Below are 22,772 nucleotides of genomic sequence, written 5' to 3' on the forward strand. Positions count from 1 at the left end.
ACACAGGACAAAAAAAAAACAGATTTACATCACCGCAACATCCGACATAAGGGTTGGGGTGGGTACGGGGAGGGCGGAGGAGAAGAAAAAAAAACACCATAAAATGTATAACGCTACAAATGTTTGGCTTTATTCAACGACTTAAGAGTAGAAATGTGCTATAATTTTATGTATGTCTTCATTGTAACAGTCACCATAACAAATGATTAAACTTTATGATTTTTTTTGTGTGCGAGAAATGCTACCAGTGTGATTGCACCAAGTCCTGCCACAGACCATTTAATTAATATTTTAAAAGATGCCCAATCTCTCTGACTTTCAGTGCGGCGTGAATAAAACTCAACCAGACCTTGCTGTAGAAGATAAAAATAAGAGAGACTCAATTTCTTAATTTCTCTATCTTGAAGATGGGTAATCAGTATACTTTAAAGTCATGGGGAGAGGGGTGATAAAAGATGATAGAGATAAAATATAGCTGTAGCATACATAACAATTATCCTAAACGCAATATGCATTCTAATGAAAACACAGCACATAAATTTGAATTAATCAATATTCTGTTGTTCAAATGTATCAGTTAAAACAAGTCAATATACTGATTTAGATTCTTCTTAACAGGTGATATAAATTTGATATTATGATGTATGCAAATAGAAACTATTCTTACCCATTTATCATTAGACGTCAACCATGCTTGTAAGTTAGTGTTGATATATGAGGTAACCCATTCAACAACATTATCCGCCAAATGGCTTTTATTATGTACGAAACAATATACCACAAAGCATCCAGCGAAGCCTAAAAGCGCCACAATCCTGCCCCAGTTAACACCATCAGAGAAGGTTTCATCAACTATTATTTTAAAAGTATCATAAGCGTTGTTATCAGTAATATTAAGCTGTTCAATCAAATCATTGAATCTATTTCGAAATCGTTCCTCAAATTCATCACCAAGATTACGCATTGCCGCTTGGACAACATTTGGAGTAACACTACGTTGTCGCCCATCATTTTCCCACTGAAAACCTTCCTTCGCTACTCGATGTTTGATATAATCCACTACTATCGAACGAGTATTATAAGATTCCATGTTTTCAGACAATTCACTCGAACTTAACACATCTGTTTTTAAAAAACCATCTCAAACTTTAAATAAGATTCATTTATATTACACAAAAACAAAAATACCTAATTCAGCAAACAAACAAAAAGTGAAGACCTTTTGTTATTCGTAGCAACTAAATCGCCAACCAATCTTACGGCCACCTGCATAATCGATCAAATTATAGAAAGAACTTGGTTTGCATCGCAAATTTAAAAACATGGCGATGTTTACCTATGCTTACAGACCTCAACCAAAAAAGGCAATGAAACTATAAGAAGGAGGAATATATATCTTAGTCATGCAGCAGATTACCTGCCCATGTTCGCTTTAGTATTACAGTTTTCATTTAATTTCTTTTTGACTTGAACTTCTTTAATTTAAGAAGGTTTACTTATACATAATACATTACGTCTAATTACAATTTTTATTTTTACCACTCAATGTATTTTGTTTTTTCTATATCTTGCATTGTCATCTTAATTTTTGATCACCTTAGTAAAAATTTGCTTAAGATTATAAACTTCAAGTTTTAAAAAACACCAACGTTATAGTACGTCGTGTTAAATGACACACCGTTTAAAATGTCTACATTTAAAGTTCACCAACATAATGACGTAAAAACTAAATATGATGGTAGGACATGGACATTCTATTGTAGTAAGACATGGACAGTCTACTGTGGTAGGACATGGACAGTCTACTGTGGTAGGACATGGATAGATTGAATGATATGTATGCTAACGTCATATCATATTTAGTTTTTACCAAGTTCTTTCTATAATTTGATCGATTATGCAGGTGGCCGTAAGATTGGTTGGCGATTTAGTTGCTACGAATAACAAAAGGTCTTCACTTTTTGTTTGTTTGCTGAATTAGGTATTTTTGTTTTTGTGTAATATAAATGAATCTTATTTAAAGTTTGAGATGGTTTTTTAAAAACAGATGTGTTAAGTTCGAGTGAATTGTCTGAAAACATGGAATCTTATAATACTCGTTCGATAGTAGTGGATTATATCAAACATCGAGTAGCGAAGGAAGGTTTTCAGTGGGAAAATGATGGGCGACAACGTAGTGTTACTCCAAATGTTGTCCAAGCGGCAATGCGTAATCTTGGTGATGAATTTGAGGAACGATTTCGAAATAGATTCAATGATTTGATTGAACAGCTTAATATTACTGATAACAACGCTTATGATACTTTTAAAATAATAGTTGATGAAACCTTCTCTGATGGTGTTAACTGGGGCAGGATTGTGGCGCTTTTAGGCTTCGCTGGATGCTTTGTGGTATATTGTTTCGTACATAATAAAAGCCATTTGGCGGATAATGTTGTTGAATGGGTTACCTCATATATCAACACTAACTTACAAGCATGGTTGACGTCTAATGATAAATGGGTAAGAATAGTTTCTATTTGCATACATCATAATATCAAATTTATATCACCTGTTAAGAAGAATCTAAATCAGTATATTGACTTGTTTTAACTGATACATTTGAACAACAGAATATTGATTAATTCAAATTTATGTGCTGTGTTTTCATTAGAATGCATATTGCGTTTAGGATAATTGTTATGTATGCTACAGCTATATTTTATCTCTATCATCTTTTATCACCCCTCTCCCCATGACTTTAAAGTATACTGATTACCCATCTTCAAGATAGAGAAATTAAGAAATTGAGTCTCTCTTATTTTTATCTTCTACAGCAAGGTCTGGTTGAGTTTTATTCACGCCGCACTGAAAGTCAGAGAGATTGGGCATCTTTTAAAATATTAATTAAATGGTCTGTGGCAGGACTTGGTGCAATCACACTGGTAGCATTTCTCGCACACAAAAAAAATCATAAAGTTTAATCATTTGTTATGGTGACTGTTACAATGAAGACATACATAAAATTATAGCACATTTCTACTCTTAAGTCGTTGAATAAAGCCAAACATTTGTAGCGTTATACATTTTATGGTGTTTTTTTTTCTTCTCCTCCGCCCTCCCCGTACCCACCCCAACCCTTATGTCGGATGTTGCGGTGATGTAAATCTGTTTTTTTTTTGTCCTGTGTTCTATGTATTAAATATTAAACACTATACATCTACACTCAATACAAGTTATACCCCCTCTTTTAACATTGCAAAGATAATATTAGTTGTATCACATAGTGGCATATAATTCAGTTTAATGTCTTGTTTAGTATCAGTGTTTTGTCTTGAAGACTTGACTTTACGAGTGGTAACATCAGGTGTGGTTGATTCAACTTGATGGTTACGCAGTGTGTTAAAATGACAATATTTGTTAATAATAGATCTGATTAAAAACTCTATCTTGAGATCGGTGTATGAAACAATAATATTTTAAAATTTTAGCGTATTAATAATGTTTAAAACAAATTTCGCCGATAACGCTCAAGCAGATGTATAAATATCCCGTCACCTGCTTGCGATATAAAATACAAAAGCTAGTGTCTTTATTTCGCGTACGTTGCACTTGGAAAAGAGATGGTCTAGCTCACTGTAAAAGACGAATCATCTCCCCTGCTAATGACATCGCAAGGAAGAAACGAGTAGACGATATCTCGCTACTAAAACGTACCAAAAACACTTTTAAAAAAAAAAAAAAAAAAAAATTACTCAACGTGAAGTTAAAAATAAATTGTCTTCTTCGAGAGAAGGGTGTTGTGTGGAAGTATTTTTCCGACACAGTCTGTTTGATTCATTGTTCTATGCGCAGATACCCATACAATGGGTATTGTGGTCACGGTACACAATGGAAGGTAGCCGCGTGCTTTCGTATCACTTTAAAAAAATGCGTAGAGTGAATGACGGCGTATGTTTTGTTAGCTTGTAAAGATTACACCAGAGGGACATTAGTAAATATTTTTTAGGATTTTCTCCCTTTAATTAATTTCAACAGAGTACTAAAAGCTTGTCTTGTGTAACATTACCCTATTTGATGTCTTTAAATGACGCACGACTCGCTCCGCTGAAACGAATCGTCTCCCCTGCTAATGCTGTCACAAGGAAGAAACAAGTAGAAGATATATCGCTACTAAAACCTAACAAATACACATTTAAAATTGTGTTTGCCATCATGGAACACACGGGTGGGAGGGTAGGTCACTACCCTTTCTCCTCCTCATTTTGTTTACAACACGGATACAAAGAGAAAAAAAAAATATCGCGCCACCCTGATTGAGACATAAAATACAAAAAAAGCGACTTTCTTTATTTCACCTGTTTCACAGCTTGCTCCGCGGAAAAGCTACCTCGCTTATTATCTAACCGCCCATGTGCGTTGGGGTATAGCTATTGCCCTATGCTCAGATACCCATACAATGGGTATTGTGCTCACGGCACACAATAAAAGGCGGTCTCGTGCCTTCGTTGCACTTAAAAAATACATAGAGTGAATGACGCGTGTATGTTTTGCAAGCTTGTAAATATTATACCATAGTATTTTATCGGCTTAGGGAAAATAAAATTAATAAAAATAAACAAGACTTGTTGTGATTTGATTTTAGTTTCATTTGTGTGTGTGTGTGTGTGTGTGTGTGTATGTATATGTATGTGTATATGTGAGTCTCAAAAAAAAAAAAAAAAAAAAAAAAAAAAAAAAAAAAAGTGTAAAATGTCAACGCCAGGACAACAAGTCATAATCAAAATGGACTAATTCAATACATATCTATGAAAAGTAAAAAATTATAACTTATTACAAGTAAAAGTGCACAACCATTTTGATAAAAGCTTTTAAGCAAACCTTTCAGTAAATTTAATTGTAGGTACAGCTTTTCTTCTAAACGACATCAGTTGGATTAATATATGCTAGACCCGATTTATTTCTCACTGATTTGAGCTAAAATTTTGATCATAGGAAAATGGTCTTATTTTAAGAGGTTTCAGTGGGGTAGTGATGACTTTAAAAAAATAATAACAGTGTATATAAATATAATATATACCATGCTGGTCATTATCTCACAAATCGTAGGGCCGAGTATTAATAAGACAATTGGAAAAAAAAACAATTATAATCATAACAATCAAAATATTTTTTCTAAGATTAACGCTGGTGTAACACATATATTACTTATTAAACCAAACTGCTATTGATCATTTTAATTAGCTATTTAGTCTGACAATTATTTTTAATTAAGACAAAACTTTTATGTTAATAAAATAAACCTAGTTCTGAACCTACTTAAAACAATGTAAACACTTAAACAAAGAAGTTTACAAAACTTGAGATTTGAAACATAATCGACTTTTTGTTTACAAAATCAAAGACATAACCAAGGGTATTTAGTGTAATTTCTATGTTAAACCATTGACATCCTAAATTACTTTTTAAATTGTTAATGATAATTGATTAATATACTCTTTGATGTCTGACCCTGGTCACTATTTTAGAAAGAAATCGCTGTTTTAAAAACACTAGGAAAACTTAAAACGTCGTGAGACGCGCGCAAAGCACGCGATATGTATTTTTAAATGTAAACAAACGCGCACGGACACTGTTCCATTGTCGCTATGAAATACTTCTGAACCTACATAAAACAATGTAAATACTTAAACAAAGACGTTTACAAAACTTGAGATTTGAAACTTAACCGACTTTTTGTTTACAAAGACATCACCAAGGGTGTTTAGTGTCATTTCTATGTTAAACCATTGGGATCCTAAATTTACGGGACGCTACTCGTGGTTGTTAACAAGACTGTTCTAGAAAAATTCGACTCTGCCTTCGTTTCTATATTAGTTTTATTTAGTAAAGAGATAACTGTGCCCCTGACAATTATTCTGACCAAATCAATAGGAACTTATATAGTCATGAATGAAGGGGGCAGCGTGGTAAAACTTACGACTGCTAACCCAAAAGTCCCGAGTTCGAATCCAGGTTCAAAGACAGTAGACTGTCCCCGAGTCTACCCAACTCTGATGGGTACCTAACTTACGTTAGGGAAAGTAAGGCGGTTGGACATAGTGATGAACACACTATCACTTCATATGCCGAGATCACAGAAAGAAAAAAAAAATTATTTGTTTATCTTCTATATTAATATTTTTTAGAAAATTATAAAAAAATATAAACAAAATGTATTTAAATATATATATAAGTGGTCGTCAAAATGATGGTTATAGAACCTTAAAGTTAAAAGGTGGTTAAAAAATAAATTAAAAAAACAATGAAAACAATGAAAACATTGTGATTACAACATATGTAAATATTAAAAGCCAACAAAGCAAACAGCCACAACAAATAAAGCAATCACACTTTACATAATTAACACGACTAGACAAAAAACAGAGGACAAAAACAGACTGATAGTAAATAGTAACGGCTATTTATAGATCAACTGTATGAGAAATATGGCCTATTGTAAAGCAAGCCTAGCTGAATAAATTATTTTAATGACTATTTAAACATTTCTTTCAAAAAAAAAAATCGATACTCTATTGTTTGTCGTCGCGGCCGTAAAGGACCGTCACGGAAGACAATAGGAGGAGGGGAGCACCTGCTCCAGCTGGAGTATTTTACTATATAACATGTCTGCTCTGGCTGCTCAATATTTTACTATATAAACATGTCTGCACAAATGATACCCAAAGGGGACCTACTATACTACTGATGAGCATAAAGTGTAATATTATGATGATGGCGGGCAGTGTGGTGTTGATATGAGTGGCGTGTTCGTGTTGTTGATGTTGTTTGCCAGTATTGTGGTGTGTATGTTGATGATGTATAAAACGATGTAAACTCAAGAGAGTAGATTGTGTTGTGGGTGAGTGCTAAAATGAAAATGTTTAAACACTAAATAGATGGCCCATTGAAGGAAACACAACGGCCGCTAGGTTGATAATGTTTTCTTTTTCTCTAAACTGAAACCAAAAGCAAAAAAAAACCACCACAACTTCAAAATTATTATGACGAAAAGAATAATTGAAAACGGATTGTCATCCATAACATGATTCGGAAATTTAACTTGAAATAAAAAAGATAATAACTCTAACATTAATCCTGCTAATGACGCATACCATATACATTACTTTTCTGCTATTTTATTTGTTCATCTACATTCACTTCTTAAATTAGAAAATAAAATAAGGCTTTTAATTTGTTGTCTCAAATATCCATTACGTCAATTACGTCTTTATTATTTTGTCGTTTTGGCATGCGATTCTTAATTTTATCTTTATTACAAGCTTTTATTTTTAACTCACTTCCTCGTCAGTCTGTCTGCCTGTCTAGATCGAAACGCCAGAGCGAAATTTCGGACACTTCTGACAGTTTCAACGTTGGCGTTTGGTTCAAGACATGAAGACAATGCAACATGACATTAAATTTGACTTAATTGGTTGCCTGATTAATTTTTTATGAATGAATTAAAAGTTTGACCAGATTAGTAGTTAGTCTTATCCAACTACTCCGCGCTAGTAGACACGCGCCATCCCGTTCAATCCATTTTAAATACTTAAACTTTTAAAAATAGAATAAAATCTCGTAGAAAAGAGAATTGCACACCAAGTGAACGCCAAATAAAATGTGCATAAATTCACATGCTCCCCCCCCCCCCCCTTCCACGGAAGAGATGCCTGGAAGAAATTCTGATATTGATTTGAGTTGATAAACCAATTTTATGTTTTTTTGGGATTGAGTTACCTCCATCAGCTACAAAAAGGTTGAAAATGTACTTCATGGTAGGCGTGGTATGTGGGCGTTGTCTCAGGCTTTCAACCGCCATTACTTCCATAGTTACCACGTTAGTGATTGGTTCAACTTACACGCAACTCATGTAACAGGTGTTGGCCAGATTGAGCTCTTTATAACTGTTGTAGTGAGTTCATTTGATCACAGAGTATTCGATCGTCTGCTCCTGTGTACATCCCTGAACATTCGTTGCTCAACCTCTCATCTTTAATAGACGGTACTGGTGAGTAGGAAAGAATTTCACATCGCTTGATATTTTGTCTAAACAGATATTCCTATAACATCCGATAAATTTGATAAATTGTGCCCTCTTCCCATGCTTTTCATACTTTACCCTTAGATGACTCCTCGGGGGTAACCATCTACCACTACCAGCTGTTAATATTTACAGCTACAGTAGAGCACAACACACTTTATGTATAACATTTTTGCAATGAAAGTTACCAGCCATAAAATTTTTTATAAATGCGGCTAAATATATTTGTTTAAGAAAAGCATTAAAATATGTTACAAACCAGCTAAGTAATGTCATAGCTTATATGTAAGTCATCTCTGTAAGTTAAGATACTAAACCGCCCCTTACAGCGAAGATAGCGAAAAGGTCCCTGGATGAAGTGAAGCGGGGTTAAGCTCCCCCTAAAATTTCTCTTATATACGTATATGTTAGTATATATCAATAAGAGTTGGGGTGGCTCTTCCAGTGAAATCGATCTATTTAAAAAGTTGGTAGGGTTTTTAACAAAACAGCTCTTTTTTTTAATTTTTTTTTTATTTAGATAGGATGTCAATCACAAATGGTATAGTTATTGGCAATTTCTAGCTAGAATAGGGCATAGACTACAATTCAATTGAAGTGCAGTTAGCTTTTAACACTATCACATGTTGCGTGCCCGAGGAAGACTGGGGCATGCTTAAGAATTCTCTCACCCATGGTACCATATTGTTACATTATGTCGTTAGTGATTGTTACTTAACTTGTATTGTGTACAGCATCGTTACGGCCCTTGAATGTTCAGTTCTTTTACTGTGTATTTATGCGGAAGTTAACGAAAGGTAGTATCAGGTACTAAAGTTAGCTCAGAGAACTGCGTCTGTTTAATTAATGTAACACATACTTCCTCCCACTGTGCAGTTTACCACCTGGCTTAAACTTAAGGGGAGTTCGATCAAGGGATCCGAACTCGTGCACTTCACATTAGCATTCACCAAGTCTAGCGTTAGGCCACGCCAACTCCGGTCGATAATGCTAATATCCCAAAGTGTGTTTGATAATTTGTTTTTGAATAAGCTTCATATGAAAAGGATTACAATTATAACAAACAGGCTCGCGATGATTGTAGGAAAAAAAGTCACAGGAAAAAAAGCCACAGGAAAAAAAGTCACAGGAAAAAAGTCACAAATATATATTTACATGGATTTTGTTAATACTTATATTTATTACGCTAATCAACTTAAGATTAATTAAATGTAATGTAATCATTTTAGATATGTATGCGTGGTTTGTTTACATATAGTAATATTTATAACACATAAAAGATTTTAATACAAAAATTATAAAGTGTGTAGGTTTCAACTGTAATTCTTTTTTACATATAATATTTAATAGAATATAATATGATGTTCGAACCTTCTTAGTTTCAATCGTGTTTTTTTAAATATTAACTTAAAATTAGCGTGAAATAGAATAAAGACAAAGTTAATGTGAATTGCTATCCTCAACTAATCACAACAATAGTTCAACCACCTTTACTGACCACATTCATCACGCTCTTTACATAACAAAGCCTAGGATCAAAAGAGAAAGCCGACACGGTTCAAAAGCTGTGATTGACGCAAAACGTAAACAAAACACAATATGGCCGGACAAAGCCGGCTGAGGGAAGTCGACCAACATAATACCTACAGCAAAAACATATGCAAACACAATGATGAGTCCAAATTTATTTTACAATAGTTTTCCACCGTGCATTTAACTAAATACGTAACATATGATTATGTTGACTTTGCTATTACTATGTAGGCTACATTACCTTACAATATTTTATTTTTTTAGTGTTATAAACCATAATGCTTTTAAAGTTTACAAATATGCTACTGAAAAAAAAAATTACCAAGCACATTAATAAAGACCCCACATTTTACAATTATGAACAATTAAATCAAAATATTTCTTAGAATATATTTGTGACTTTTTTTCTGTAACTTTATTTCTGAGCCTTTTTTTTCCGATAAAATTTTTCTTTTGTGACTTTTTTTCTATGACTTTTTATCCTAACAAAAACTGTGACTTTTTTTCTGTCTTTTTTTTCCTGTGACTTTTTTCCGTTCACCGCTCGCGATATGGGTTAGGTATTACATCTAGCAAAACTCTATTGTAATTATTATGAAAACGTCGATTTTCATGGACCTGTCACTGAAAAATAAATTATTAATAACATTGACACACTCGTTGTAATGTTGTTTGGATTTCCAAAAAAAAAAATGCGTTATAGTTAATATATATATATATATTACATTGCATAATCGGCTACAAAACTTATAAACACATAAAAATCCAAACTCATACATGAAATGGACAGCTGCATCTAAAAATACTTTATAAGTAATGTGTCTCCTGATGCGCTTGTGTCCTGTATAGATATGAAGTAGAATTCATTTTTATGTGTAAACCCTGCACATTTTGAACAATGTGGTCAGTTTTTTGGTCAGCCACCAGGGACATCCATACGGTGCTCGAGACGGAGTACTAGCATTGAGAACTTTGTATTAGGAGTCGAGCAAACAACGGTCCAAAAACACGAATAATGCTTTACTAAACATAGATGTGTTTCGAACATTGATAACTAAGCTGATCAAAATATTGACAGATATATCGGAGAACAGCAAGAATGGTTAAAGTTGTTATTGGGATCGCATTGGTAGTGCTGATGCTGGTGGAGGGAGCTAACAGCAGAGTAAGACACTCACTGTCTGTCTGTCTGTCTGTCTGTCTGTCTATCTGTCTGTCTGTCTAAACAAATTAATCAAATGAAAATCCGATGTCCTCGTCTCTCCTCCCCTACTCCCCTCCACAGTGTGCATCAACAGGCCAGACGTGTGGTAGGGACACGCACTGCTGTCACTCACTCGAAACCTGTCTGACGTCACGTCAGGAAATAGGCGGAAACCTAATCGTCAGAAATTTCTGCAGAAATGTGCGACTTGACCAGGCGGATGGCACTCCGCTTTTATCGGACGGTGAGTGTAGTTCATTTATATCAGTGCGTATGACGATAAGTTGTCTTTTTTCTGTTTCTCACATTTCTCAATTTGTATGGTTTCCTTTAGTTCTCATTTATGTTACGCTAGCCGTCGGTAACCGTTACACGTGAATTATAGACCTATATGTTTTATTGTTATACTTGTTTGAGAAAAATATTTTATAAAAATTGTTATTGTTCAAAACGCAATGTGCTTTACTACACGTTGAGCGATATTAGCGACAAAGCAATGAAATAACTAAATAGTCAAAAATCCGACACATTTAACATAACATAGACTACCAATACCTATTAGAAAAAATAAGGCAACTTAAATAATGTCGTTGCAAACCCGGCTGTTCAACGGTATTTATGTCATTTTTTAAAGTCATTTATATCACTTTTAGCAGAGAAAAGTGTTTACATTTCATAGCCTACGTCTTGATAAGTAGATCTATAGATCTAAATCAAATTTGAATGAAATAGTTCATTTCTTCTTAATATTCTAAAATTGGAATTTAGTTTTTACATTTAAAGCGTCCAACATATTATTTTCAACTTTCAACTTAAGTTCCTATCTTCCAGTTTTCCATACAACGCTGAGCATAATGATCACAAAGCCTCAAAAATGTTGCGGACAGAGATAGAGAGAGAAAGAGAGAGAGGGAGGGAGAGAGAGAGAGAGAAATAGAGAAATACGTGAACATTAACGACATCTTCAGACACAATTTTCTTGTATAGCCTTAGATAACCTGATCGCCTGATCACCACGATGTATAACGGCACACCTGTCTTACCTTGCAGGTGAACCATGCACCGACAGCATCCGTTGCCAGAGTATGTGTTGCCAAGATTTAACAGCTAACCACAAAAGATACATGAACAAGTGCGGCCCACAAAGGGACGAAATCATGCCATGGCGCAACTGCCTCACTCTACCACGCTAAAAAATAAACCGGGAGTGATCTCCCCTAAACTTTCTCGAATATTCTTATATAACTTGGAATGTAGACATGATTTTTAATTACTTAAACTTTTAAAAATAGAATAGAATCTCATAGAAAAAAACATTGCGCACCAAACAAACGCCGAAACAAAATGTGCATAATATTGCGCAATATTATTAGTACTTTATAAATTTACTTGCGTTTTTTGAGAAATCGGAAATAGCGTAAATTAGTACTTCCGGTCAAAGAAAATTACTCAAAATTTGATAGAAGGTAGAGAATTAGATCTATTACTTACATGTGAAATTTCATTTATCTATCTGAAATAGTACTCAAGTTATAGGCTTTTGAAAAATTCAAAGTAGAAAAAGTACCACTTCCGTTTATCGAAAATCGCTAAAAAGTTGATACGGATCTACGATTTTGATAAAATACTTATATATGAAATTTCATCAACCTAGCTGTAACGGTACTCAAGTTATCGTGTTTACACACAGACTCACACACAGACAGACAGACAGACAGACACACAGACATACGGACAAGATTGCAAAATTATGTTTTTCCGTATCAGTGAGGTGTAAAACGTCGAGATTTGCAAAAATCTCGATTTTTTTTTTTTGCACGATTACAAGACTTTCTCTATACTTCGTATATACGAGAAAGTAAAAAGGGCACTCAAAAGTAAAAACAAAATTTAGTTTGGTGTAACCTTGCTAAAGCATAAAGCTAGCATTACTAAAATAAAAACTGTGGCGCTCATTTAAGAAAATATATTCCCTTTTATATGGAACTCCATGACATGTTCACATTCTATAACGTAAGACAAGACCAATATTCATTTTTCATCATTGAGTGCCATGGCTTTTGTTTGTTTGGTCTGGTCCATGCAGAGGGGTAGCTAGGTCGGGTGTCGCCCGGTGCGGAACTTAATGGTGTCACGCCCCCCTCCCCCTCTACCCCTGAAAAAAATATATAAAAAATAAATTAATAAATAAATATTTATATATATAATTCTCTTCTGCGAGCCGTTTTAAAACAAGCTGCAAACGCGCCTTGCAATCCCCTCTCTTCCTCACTAGGCATAAATCAACCTCCCCCACCCCCGCATGGTCTGATGAGCTGTAGTTCACTCTAAATGTTTACATTTTACAATCGGGTTTAGTGACGGCTATTAGGGGCAGATAATTTAGTTTGAAACTATTCTAAACTTAGGGGAGGTAACTAAGAGAAGGCTACTTTCACGGGTGGGGGGGGGAGGAGAGTTTTAGTGTTTTAAAGCAAATATTTTTAAGTGGCAGCATTGGTACTGTCGAATTCACAAATTATGAATTACTGAAAAGTAGAAAATAAAACAACTAAATAGCGGCGTATGATACGCTGCGGGTCGGCTCGTTATATATAATATACTAGCTGCATCCCGTGCTCCGCCACTATAAATCTTTTTTAAATGTACCAACTTTGGAACAGAACAGAACAAAACAAACAAAAACACAACACAAACACAAACAAAACACAACCACCACAACACAACCATAACACAACAAAAACACAACCACAACGCAACCACGACACAACCACAACACAACCACAACACAACCACAACACAACACAACACAACCATAACACAACAAAACCACAACCACAACCACATCACAACCACATCACAACCACAACACAACTACAACACAACCACAACACAACCACAACACAACCACAACACAACCACATCACAACCACAACACAACCACAACACAACCACAACACAACCACAACACAACCACAACACAACCACAACACAACCACAACACAACCACAACACATCACAACCACAACACAACACAACCACAGCCACAACATTAGAATCACCACCAAACAACACGCTTTTTTAGGCGTCCGCGCCCAAAGAAGCCTTTATTTAAGTCACATAAATAGATCCTACTCCATAACTTACAATAATACAATGCGATGCAAATAAATGTACGGCAAGTGGTGTTTACTTTTATAGTTCTAAGAAAACACATTGGCAATGTAATTAGAACCACCACCGAAAAACACGCTTTTCACAGGCGTCCGCGCCCGGAGAGTTACAGCATTCTCTGTACTGTAATTCTAAATTTTCACCATCTGTTAACACCGAAAAACAAAAACAAAAAATAGTGATTTTGAGAGATCATAGACTAATTAGAAAATAATATAAATAATCTTAACATTGTTCTATTTCACTTATGAACAGTAACATATAATAATTAATGTGGAAGTAATAAAAATAAACCGGGAGTGATATCCCCTAAACTTTCTCGAATATTCTTATATAAAACAACAGGGGATGGGAACTCGGGATATAGATCTAGTTATGATTTTTAATCCATTTTAAATACTTAAACTTTTTAAAATAGAATAGAATCTCATAGAAAAAAGTATTGCACACCAAGTGAACGCCGAATAAAGATGTTCATAATGGTGCGCAATATTATTAGTACTTTTTAAATTTAGATGCGTTTTTGAGAAATCGGAAATAGCGTAAATTAGTACTTACCGTCAACGAAAATTACTCAAAATTTAACAGAAGGTAGAGAATTAGATCTATTACTTACATGTGAAATTTCATTTATCTATCTGAAATAGTACTCAAGTTATAGGCTTTTGAAAAATTCAAAGTAGAAAAAGTACCACTTCCGGTTATCGGAAATCGCTCAAAAGTTGATACGGATCTACGATTTTGATAAAATACTTATATATGAAATTTCATCAACCTAGCTGTAACGGTACTCAAGTTATCGTGTTTACACACACACACACAGACACACAGACACACACAGACACACAGACATACGGACAAGATTGCAAAATTATGTTTTTCCGTATCAGTAAGGTGTAAAACGTCGACATTTGTAAAAATCTCGATTTTTTTTTTTGCACGATTACAATACTTTCTCTATACTTCGTATATACGAGAAAGTAAAAATTAACTTAAATTATTGAGAGTGAGTTGAATATTTAAAACACGTTTTCCAATACGTCCGCGCCCAGAGAGAGCCTTTCCATTATTCTCAAAAAGTCTAATTTCCCCATCTGTTTTCATGACACCGAAAAACAAAAGCAAACAAATAGTGATTTTGAGAAATCATAATAAATAATAATAAATAATATAAATAATCTTAACATTTTTCTATTTTAATTATGAACCTTAACATATAATAATCAATGCGGTAGTAATAAAAAAAAAAAGATTAACTTAAATTATTGATGAGTTAAATATATTTTCAAATTACCTCCCTTGCAAAAATTCCCAAAAAAAAAAGGTGAGTTAATTCGATTATTCGACCTACTTTTATGAAAATGTATCAATTGTTTCTAGGATTATAAACTAAAATGATATTTGACATTGATCTTTTTAATATGTTTTAGCAATGTTTGTGTATTTAATATTTTCTTTACATTATGCAATAAAGTAAAAACGGTGGCAATTATAAAATAGCTCTATGTCGTTATATAAACAAACCCTACTAACAAACCCTATAACTAATAATAATACGCTGCAATGTACTGAAAAGCACATCATAGCGCGATGTTTACTTACATGGTTCCAAAATCTATAGCGATGACAGACTGACACACGCTCAGCCCGCTTATATTATATATATATATATATATAATTTACATGAAACACCTAGTAGAAGCATGTTTGTGTGTATATGTGTTTGTATGTGCGAGTATGTGAGTATATATATGTGTATATATGTATGTATGTTTGTGTATGTGTGTATGTGTGCGAGTTTCTGTGGTGTGCGTGTGTAGTGTGTGGGTGTGATTAATTTTAGCGAATACAAGCTGCTGGACGTATCAACTTCATTTTGAACGATTGGCTAAAATATTAAAATAAATCTCACATAAAACTTCAGTTTTATGGAAAACTAGGCATACTGCCTAGCTTCGCTTAGGTTTTCAAAAAAGTTGAGAAATTGAACGATTAATTAATAGGTGATTGGCTGTTATGTTAAATGCTTAGGGCCTAAATTTATTCAGTGTGGTACTTTTATGTTACACATAAATTGATGGAATATTCGCAAACTTATTACTCGCAAGGTTATTAGAACTGAAAGGGCTCTCATAAAAATTATCAATCAAATATTATATTAAATTACTTTTGCAATTAATTTTACAATTTCAATACAATACAAAACTTAATTTATAACAAAATATTCGTTTAAAACAATGCTGCACTTTATGATTTTTGTTTTTTCTTAAAAAGAGTATACAAAATATAAAAAAAATTGTTACATTAAAAAGTTACCTCCCCTGTTCATAAACAAAATGACCAAATCTCGTATAATGAGAATTTCACTCGCATTCATTTTTAGCCTTCTTCGAGGGCTTTGATGCTGACCAACAGTTTTTCCATACGGCCCAGTCATCTATAGAGGTGTATGCAAAAAAAATTAGCCAGTTATACAAAGAGTAAGTACCCGAAAATTTGTGTAGAAATTACCCTGTTTTCTCCATAAAATACAAAGATTATATAGGGAAATACGACTGGTCAGTTTTGACCCATTTCACGATTTTTCCCAGACATGGCGAGTTTTTTGTGACACCCCCAGGCATTCTCCTACCACTTCACAAAATATCAAGGGGGGTCGTCGTCGGAATTTTTTTTTCGTAATAGAGCTCATATAAAGAGAACTTCACTCGCGGTCACTTTTTAGCCCTCGTCGAGGGCTTTGAGTCAGACCGACAGTTTTCCCTAAAGGTCAAGCCATTTACCTATAAGCATGCAAAAAATTAGCCAGATGTAAAGAGGGTTAGTGCCCTAAATTCTGCGTTGAAATGACCCTCTGTTTTTCCCATAAAATACAAAGATTATATAGGGAAATACAACTGGTCAGTTTTGACCCCTTTACGAAGTTTTCCCAGATATACCGAGTTTTTTGTAACACCCCAAGGCGTTCTCCTACCACCTCACAAAATATCAAGGGGGGTCGTCGGAGGAAATTTTTTTTCGTAATATAGCCCATATAAGGCGCCGGTCAGTCGAGGTCAGTTTTGACCCCTTGTCCGTAGACTTTTCGGCCAACCGTCACCGGCCCTCGTGTTCTATCGGCCCAAGGCACCATCGTGCCAAATTTGACCCGCCTGCGGCGCCAGGAAGTGCCCTATCGGGCACCTGACCACTTTGCTTTATATATATAGATATATTCCCTTTTATAGGGAGTTCCTAGATTGGTGTACGCTCTATAACGTTACACAAGACCTTATTTAATTTTTCATCATTGAGTGCCTTGGCTTTAATTTCTTAGATCTTTTCCATGCACAGGCAGTGCGGAACCTAATGGTGTCATTTCCCCCCCCCCCCCCCACCCCATCCCCTGAGACAAAAAATGTATATGAAAAAAGAATAAATACATATATATATATATATATATATATATATATATATATATATATATATATATATATATTTGAGATAAGAAACGTCTTTTTGAACGTGGGGTCTATTTCTTTTGTGATGATAACTGACAGACGTGATGTCATTTATGGATGACCCCGAAACCCACACTTATCTAACTAGATCAGGGGTCTCCAAACTATGGCCCGCGGGCCGGATGCGACCTGCAAGGTCCTCTTCTCCGGCCCGCGGAAATCTTTTTGTCCACGGGAAAAAATGTCTGTTAGAGGTGGCCGAGGAACTTCGCCCAGAAAATTCAAAACAATTTGAAAATGTAGCTTTGTGTGAAATAACATTTCCCACCATGTTGCAGACATTGGTGAAAACATCGTGACTCAAATAACGAAAAATGCAAGCACATTTCACTATTTTTTAATTGCAATGGATGAGTCACTGGACAGTTGTTCCACCTCTCAACTGCTTGTGTTCATTAAAGCTGTGGATGAACATAACACAAGAGCTGGCTTCTCTACATAATATTATGGCACTGTTACCGGAGAGGATATATTCAATGAGTTAAAGAAATTTGCTGATTATATATTTAGACTGAACTAACCTCAGTTACCTGGCTGTTGATGGGGAAAAGTACATTAGTGGCATAAAGAAAGGCTTGGTCGGACAAGCGAATGAGAAAAATATTCTACAACCAATGCTCCTGCACTCTATTATTCATATGCAAGCTTTGAGTGCTAAATATATGGACATTAGCAGTATACTGAATCCAGGCATCTCTTCGGAGAAAGTCTACCGCCCCCTCCAAACGAGATGGAATTTATACAGTAAAAATATACATTTACTAGTGTTCACCCCCCCCCCCCCCCCCCGCAAAATGTTGACCCCCCCCCCCGATAATATCAAGTGCCCCCCCCCCCCCCCCGGAGAAAAAAGTCTGGAAGAAACACTGACTGAATCCTGTGGTAAAGGTGGCGAATTTAATAAGGTCACATGGGCTCAACCATCCTAATATATAATTCCCCATGTGCGTACTTCTCTCTCTCTCTCTCTCTGTCTGTCCGCAAAATATTTTCGCCGGACATCACGTCAGAAACGGCAGCGATATATGGAGAACTTTATACGGACTTTCGTTGAAAATAATATGTTAGATGTTTTAAATGTATAACCACAATTTTATTTAAAGAAGAAAAATAAAAATTAAAGGCGTATTCGAATGTAGAGAAACAGTATTATTTATGCAACCGGAAAAGCATTAATAGATGTGAAAAGAACGCATAAAACTGTGACGTCACTATTGCTTATACATTAACTAATGACGTCATCTGCCGTGTTTAGAATAAAAAGAAATGAACTATTTCATTCAAATTTGATTTAGATCTACGTACACTATGAAATGTATACAATAAAATTTTTCCGGCCTAAACTCATAAAATTTATTTTATTTATTTGGATTCTAGATCTAGATATTCTAGATCCATCTATTCAAATAATACATTTCTATATTAAAGTATTTCAGGCCTTAATTACTTTATTGAAATCTTTGTTTATCTATAGGCATGCTGCCCAGCTTCGCTTAGGCTTTCGAAAACATTGAGAATTTGAATGCTTAATTAATTCGCCCGAAGGTCGGTCTACGACCTCAAGAGTTATGAAGAGGTTCCTCCGTGGACATTTTTTTTTTCGATTTATAGCTCATATAAGGTACCGGTCAGTCGAGGTCAGTTTTGACCCCCACATCGTAGACTTTTCGGCCAACCGGCCCCCGTGTTCTGTCGCACCAAGGCAAGATCATGCCAAATTTGAAGCGCAGGGGAAGTGCCCTATCGGACACCCGACAATCTAGATCTAGATCTAGATTCCTAAAAGAATTTTTTTTTTAAGTTTAGCCCGAGCATAATAAAAAAGAATTCATTAACCAAGTTGACTTGCTGTGTCTCGAACCCGCACCACCTGCGTGGTTTAATGTACACTAACATCTCCGCTATTTAGGCACCTTATAAAATACGGAGAATGAAACACGTATTTTAAAATCTTAACTTACGCGAATATGCCTATTCTTTCAAATTAACTTTTTATCCCAAATTAGCCAGTTCCTAACAAAGATTTTGTATAAAATAAATAAGTCTTGAAATAGTTTAGTCCTAATATAGAAATTTATTTTTGGAATTGATTTTAGAGAAGTTAGAGTCTAAATCTAGATCTTAGCGTCTACGTCTAGATCTAGTTATTGCGTAGATTTAGATTTAGATTTAGTCTAGATCTAAAATCTCTAGATCTAGAATCCAAATACATAAAATAAATTTTATGAGTTTAGGCCGGAAAAATTGTATTGTATACATTTCATAGTGTACGTAGATCTAAATCAAATTTGAATGAAATAGTTCATTTCTTTTCATTCTAAACACGGCAGATGACGTCATTAGTTAATGTATAAGCAATAGTGACGTCACAGTTTTATGCGTTCTTTTTCACATATATTAATGCTTTTCCGGTTGCATAAATAATACTGTTTCTCTACATTCGAATACGCCTTTAATTTTTATTTTTCTTCTTTAACTAAAATTGTGGTTATACATTTAAAACATCTAACATATTATTTTCAACAAAAGTCCGTAAAAAGTTCTTCATATATCGCTGCCGATTCTGACGTGATGTCCGGCGAAAATATTTTGCGGACAGAGAGAGAGAGAGAGAGAGAGAGATGTGCGAACGTGGGGATTTATATATTAGGATAGTTATTCTAGAGAGGGGGTAATTACTATTTTGAAAAAATACATATACATATATATATATACATATACATATATATATATACATATATATATATATATATACATATATATATATATATATATATATATATATATATATATATATATATATATATATATATATATATATATATATATATATATATATATATATATATATCAGCCGATCAAACACTATTTTCTATGAAAGACTCAATGAAATTATCAATGACAGAGTCAATGATAAATACCGCTCTCCTGTATTTTTCTCTCGAGAAACTCAATGATAAAGCGTTAGTAGTTATAAAGAGAGAGAGAGTTTATCAAAACGGAAATAATTCAACTCGTTTAATTAATAAAGCGTTAAACGTAATTATTAATTGTTAATTTCTCAGCGATTAATACAAGTGTTTAGGGACAGTTAAACTATTTTTTAAAAATATAGATCCTCGATCTTCATTCATAATTTATTAATTAAAATAAGATTTTTTAAAAATAATTAAAACAGGTCTTTGTACTATATTATTAAAAAAAACTAATGAATATAATAAATAATTTTGACTATTTCTCTTTCTAAACCTATCGAATATCTTTTTTTTTTTAAATGCAAGGTAATCTTTTATAGAACCTACATGATTAACTTTTCTTCTAATAATAAAAAAAACTCTAAATAAAAACTATTATTCCTACAAATATTAGAGTAGTCTCCCTTGACAGTTTCTATTCGAATGTATTTTGTGTTAATTTTCGTTATGAAATACAGTTGACTTTAAATTAATTATCTAAGAAAACAATCTATCTCTGTGTATATTTATTTTAAAAATATTACAGTAATTAGAATAGGTGTTTCTGGTTAAATAGCAATTATTCTCATTCTAAATATTTGGCTATCGAGTTTCATGGGTTTTTAAATTTAAGATTATGAACACATTGGCTTGACGAAAATGATTATATACACTTAAATACATACTAAAATTTACTTTTGTTAATAAACCTACACTATTTTATGCACACATACAAAAAAGAATATTTTAGCGGCAGTTACAACGTCAAAAAAAAAAAGGAAACTCCTTTATACTGAATAGTTCTATGTAACAACAAAAATGTAAAAATACATAGTCCTTGAGCATACTAACACACATATATACATACGAAGATATGTGTGGGTGTAAGTAGGATGTGAGGTGGGTAGACAGGCGGGGTGGAAGGAAAGCAGTTAGGCAGGAATAACGGTAGGTAGGAAAGTAGGTAGGAAGGCAGCAGCGCAGGCAGGTTAGTAGATAGGTAGGTACGTAGGCAGGGAGTTAGGTATGTAGGTAGGTGGGTCTAGGTAGGAAGGCGCCTCACTCGGTATAGTGAGTGATTATAGTAGCCCATCATATTCATAGCGTTTCGCAATTATTAAAACGAACAAAGTTACCATAGTACTCACGGGAAAACCCGGGGAGCTAAATAGAACCCTGCCGGGGCGCCACCAAATCGAATTTTTTTTTCGCAGAAACCACCACAGGGGTATTAGCATTAACTTCTCAAATTTGAATGACAAACGAATGAAATATTTGGTAATGCTTAAACAAACAAACCCACATATTCGTTTTTTGGGGCGCGGGTTTGTCCACACTGCCGCCTAGACGCACCAAGGCTCACTGTATGAAAGCCTTGAGTGTACGTTAATCAACCTCTGTAATAGTGAGGTAGAACACACATTGGCGACTGCCCATGTGTTAGAGACGCGTCCCTTGGTGCTCCAGGGAGCCACTGGTTATACTTCCGCAGGGGCGCCCCTAATTCGGTTTAATTATAAAATGTCGTGTGCCACCGTGTCCCTATTGTAGGGTGCTCTTTAAAGAGGTACTCTCGGTAGAGCCCGGAGCGCTCGCTGTCGCCAACTGCCAGGGCGCCGGCGCGCGCTCATTATTCTACTTAGTGAACATTTATAGTAACCCATCTAAACCGTAGTGTCGCCCGAGGTGGGTCTTGGCCGCTCTGGGTCATTCAACCGCCGGGGAGCTGGCGGTTGAACCTGGTGTAGTTTATCATTGAATCTCAGAGGCGTAGCACCATTCCTGGCGCCTGGGGAAAAATTTTCAATTTGGCGCCCCCCCCCTCCCGCCGGGGACAAACTTTCAATTTGGCGTCCCCCCCCCCCCCCCGTATTTTTTTTATATTTATAATGCAAAACTGCAGCTAAAATGAGCTTTAAAATTTTTCCCACCCATTTTGGCGCCCCCTAGGGTTGGCGCCCGGGGACATATGTACCCCCGGCCCCCTCGCTACGCCTCTGCTGAATCTAGTATTACCTATGACCGCAATTGATGAGATAGCCCCTCTGGATTCCCCTCTGGATTCTGGGCTCATAATCGTATAATGAGAAAAATCGAACCCTCCCAGGGTGCCACACTCAAGAATTGTTTTCTTTCTCGAAACCCTTTTCACCAACTCCCCAAAATTTTATGACTCTCGTACGAACAGTGTCAAATTGCATCTGGCTTTTATTTTTATGGAGAAAAATTGCATTGCTTCCTGTCAGAGACCCCAGATCGAATGGGGCGCCAAAAGGGGTAGACAATTTTTAAAAAATCCTCATTCTTCAGTAAAATTTAAGAAAACAGATTTATACATGACTGAT

At 34.9% G+C, this 22,772-nt stretch overlaps 2 protein-coding genes and 1 long non-coding RNA gene across 3 annotated transcripts; 2 read left to right on the forward strand and 1 right to left on the reverse strand.

Annotated features, from left to right (window-relative positions):
- Positions 1–239: 239 nt before the first annotated feature.
- On the reverse strand, positions 240–1,072 carry LOC131939558 (apoptosis regulator Bcl-2-like; the record flags this gene model as incomplete). Its single annotated transcript, XM_059297948.1, has 2 exons — positions 240–353; positions 668–1,072. Coding segments are annotated over 2 exons (519 nt in total), but the record flags the coding sequence as incomplete, so codon positions are not given.
- Positions 1,073–2,097: 1,025 nt separating this feature from the next.
- Positions 2,098–2,930, forward strand: LOC131939565 (apoptosis regulator Bcl-2-like; the record flags this gene model as incomplete). The annotated part of the gene is made up of 2 exons (XM_059297961.1): positions 2,098–2,502; positions 2,817–2,930. Coding segments are annotated over 2 exons (519 nt in total), but the record flags the coding sequence as incomplete, so codon positions are not given.
- Positions 2,931–7,927: 4,997 nt separating this feature from the next.
- Positions 7,928–12,016, forward strand: LOC131939895 (uncharacterized). The gene is made up of 4 exons (XR_009386490.1): positions 7,928–8,029; positions 10,674–10,760; positions 10,881–11,043; positions 11,850–12,016. It is a non-coding gene; the product is annotated as an uncharacterized LOC131939895 (long non-coding RNA).
- The last annotated feature ends 10,756 nt before the right edge of the window (positions 12,017–22,772 follow it).

This window comes from Physella acuta, unplaced genomic scaffold (assembly GCF_028476545.2).
Source record: "Physella acuta isolate Inbredline_101_S28 unplaced genomic scaffold, ASM2847654v3 ptg000019l, whole genome shotgun sequence".
NCBI classification, from domain to species: domain Eukaryota; kingdom Metazoa; phylum Mollusca; class Gastropoda; family Physidae; genus Physella; species Physella acuta.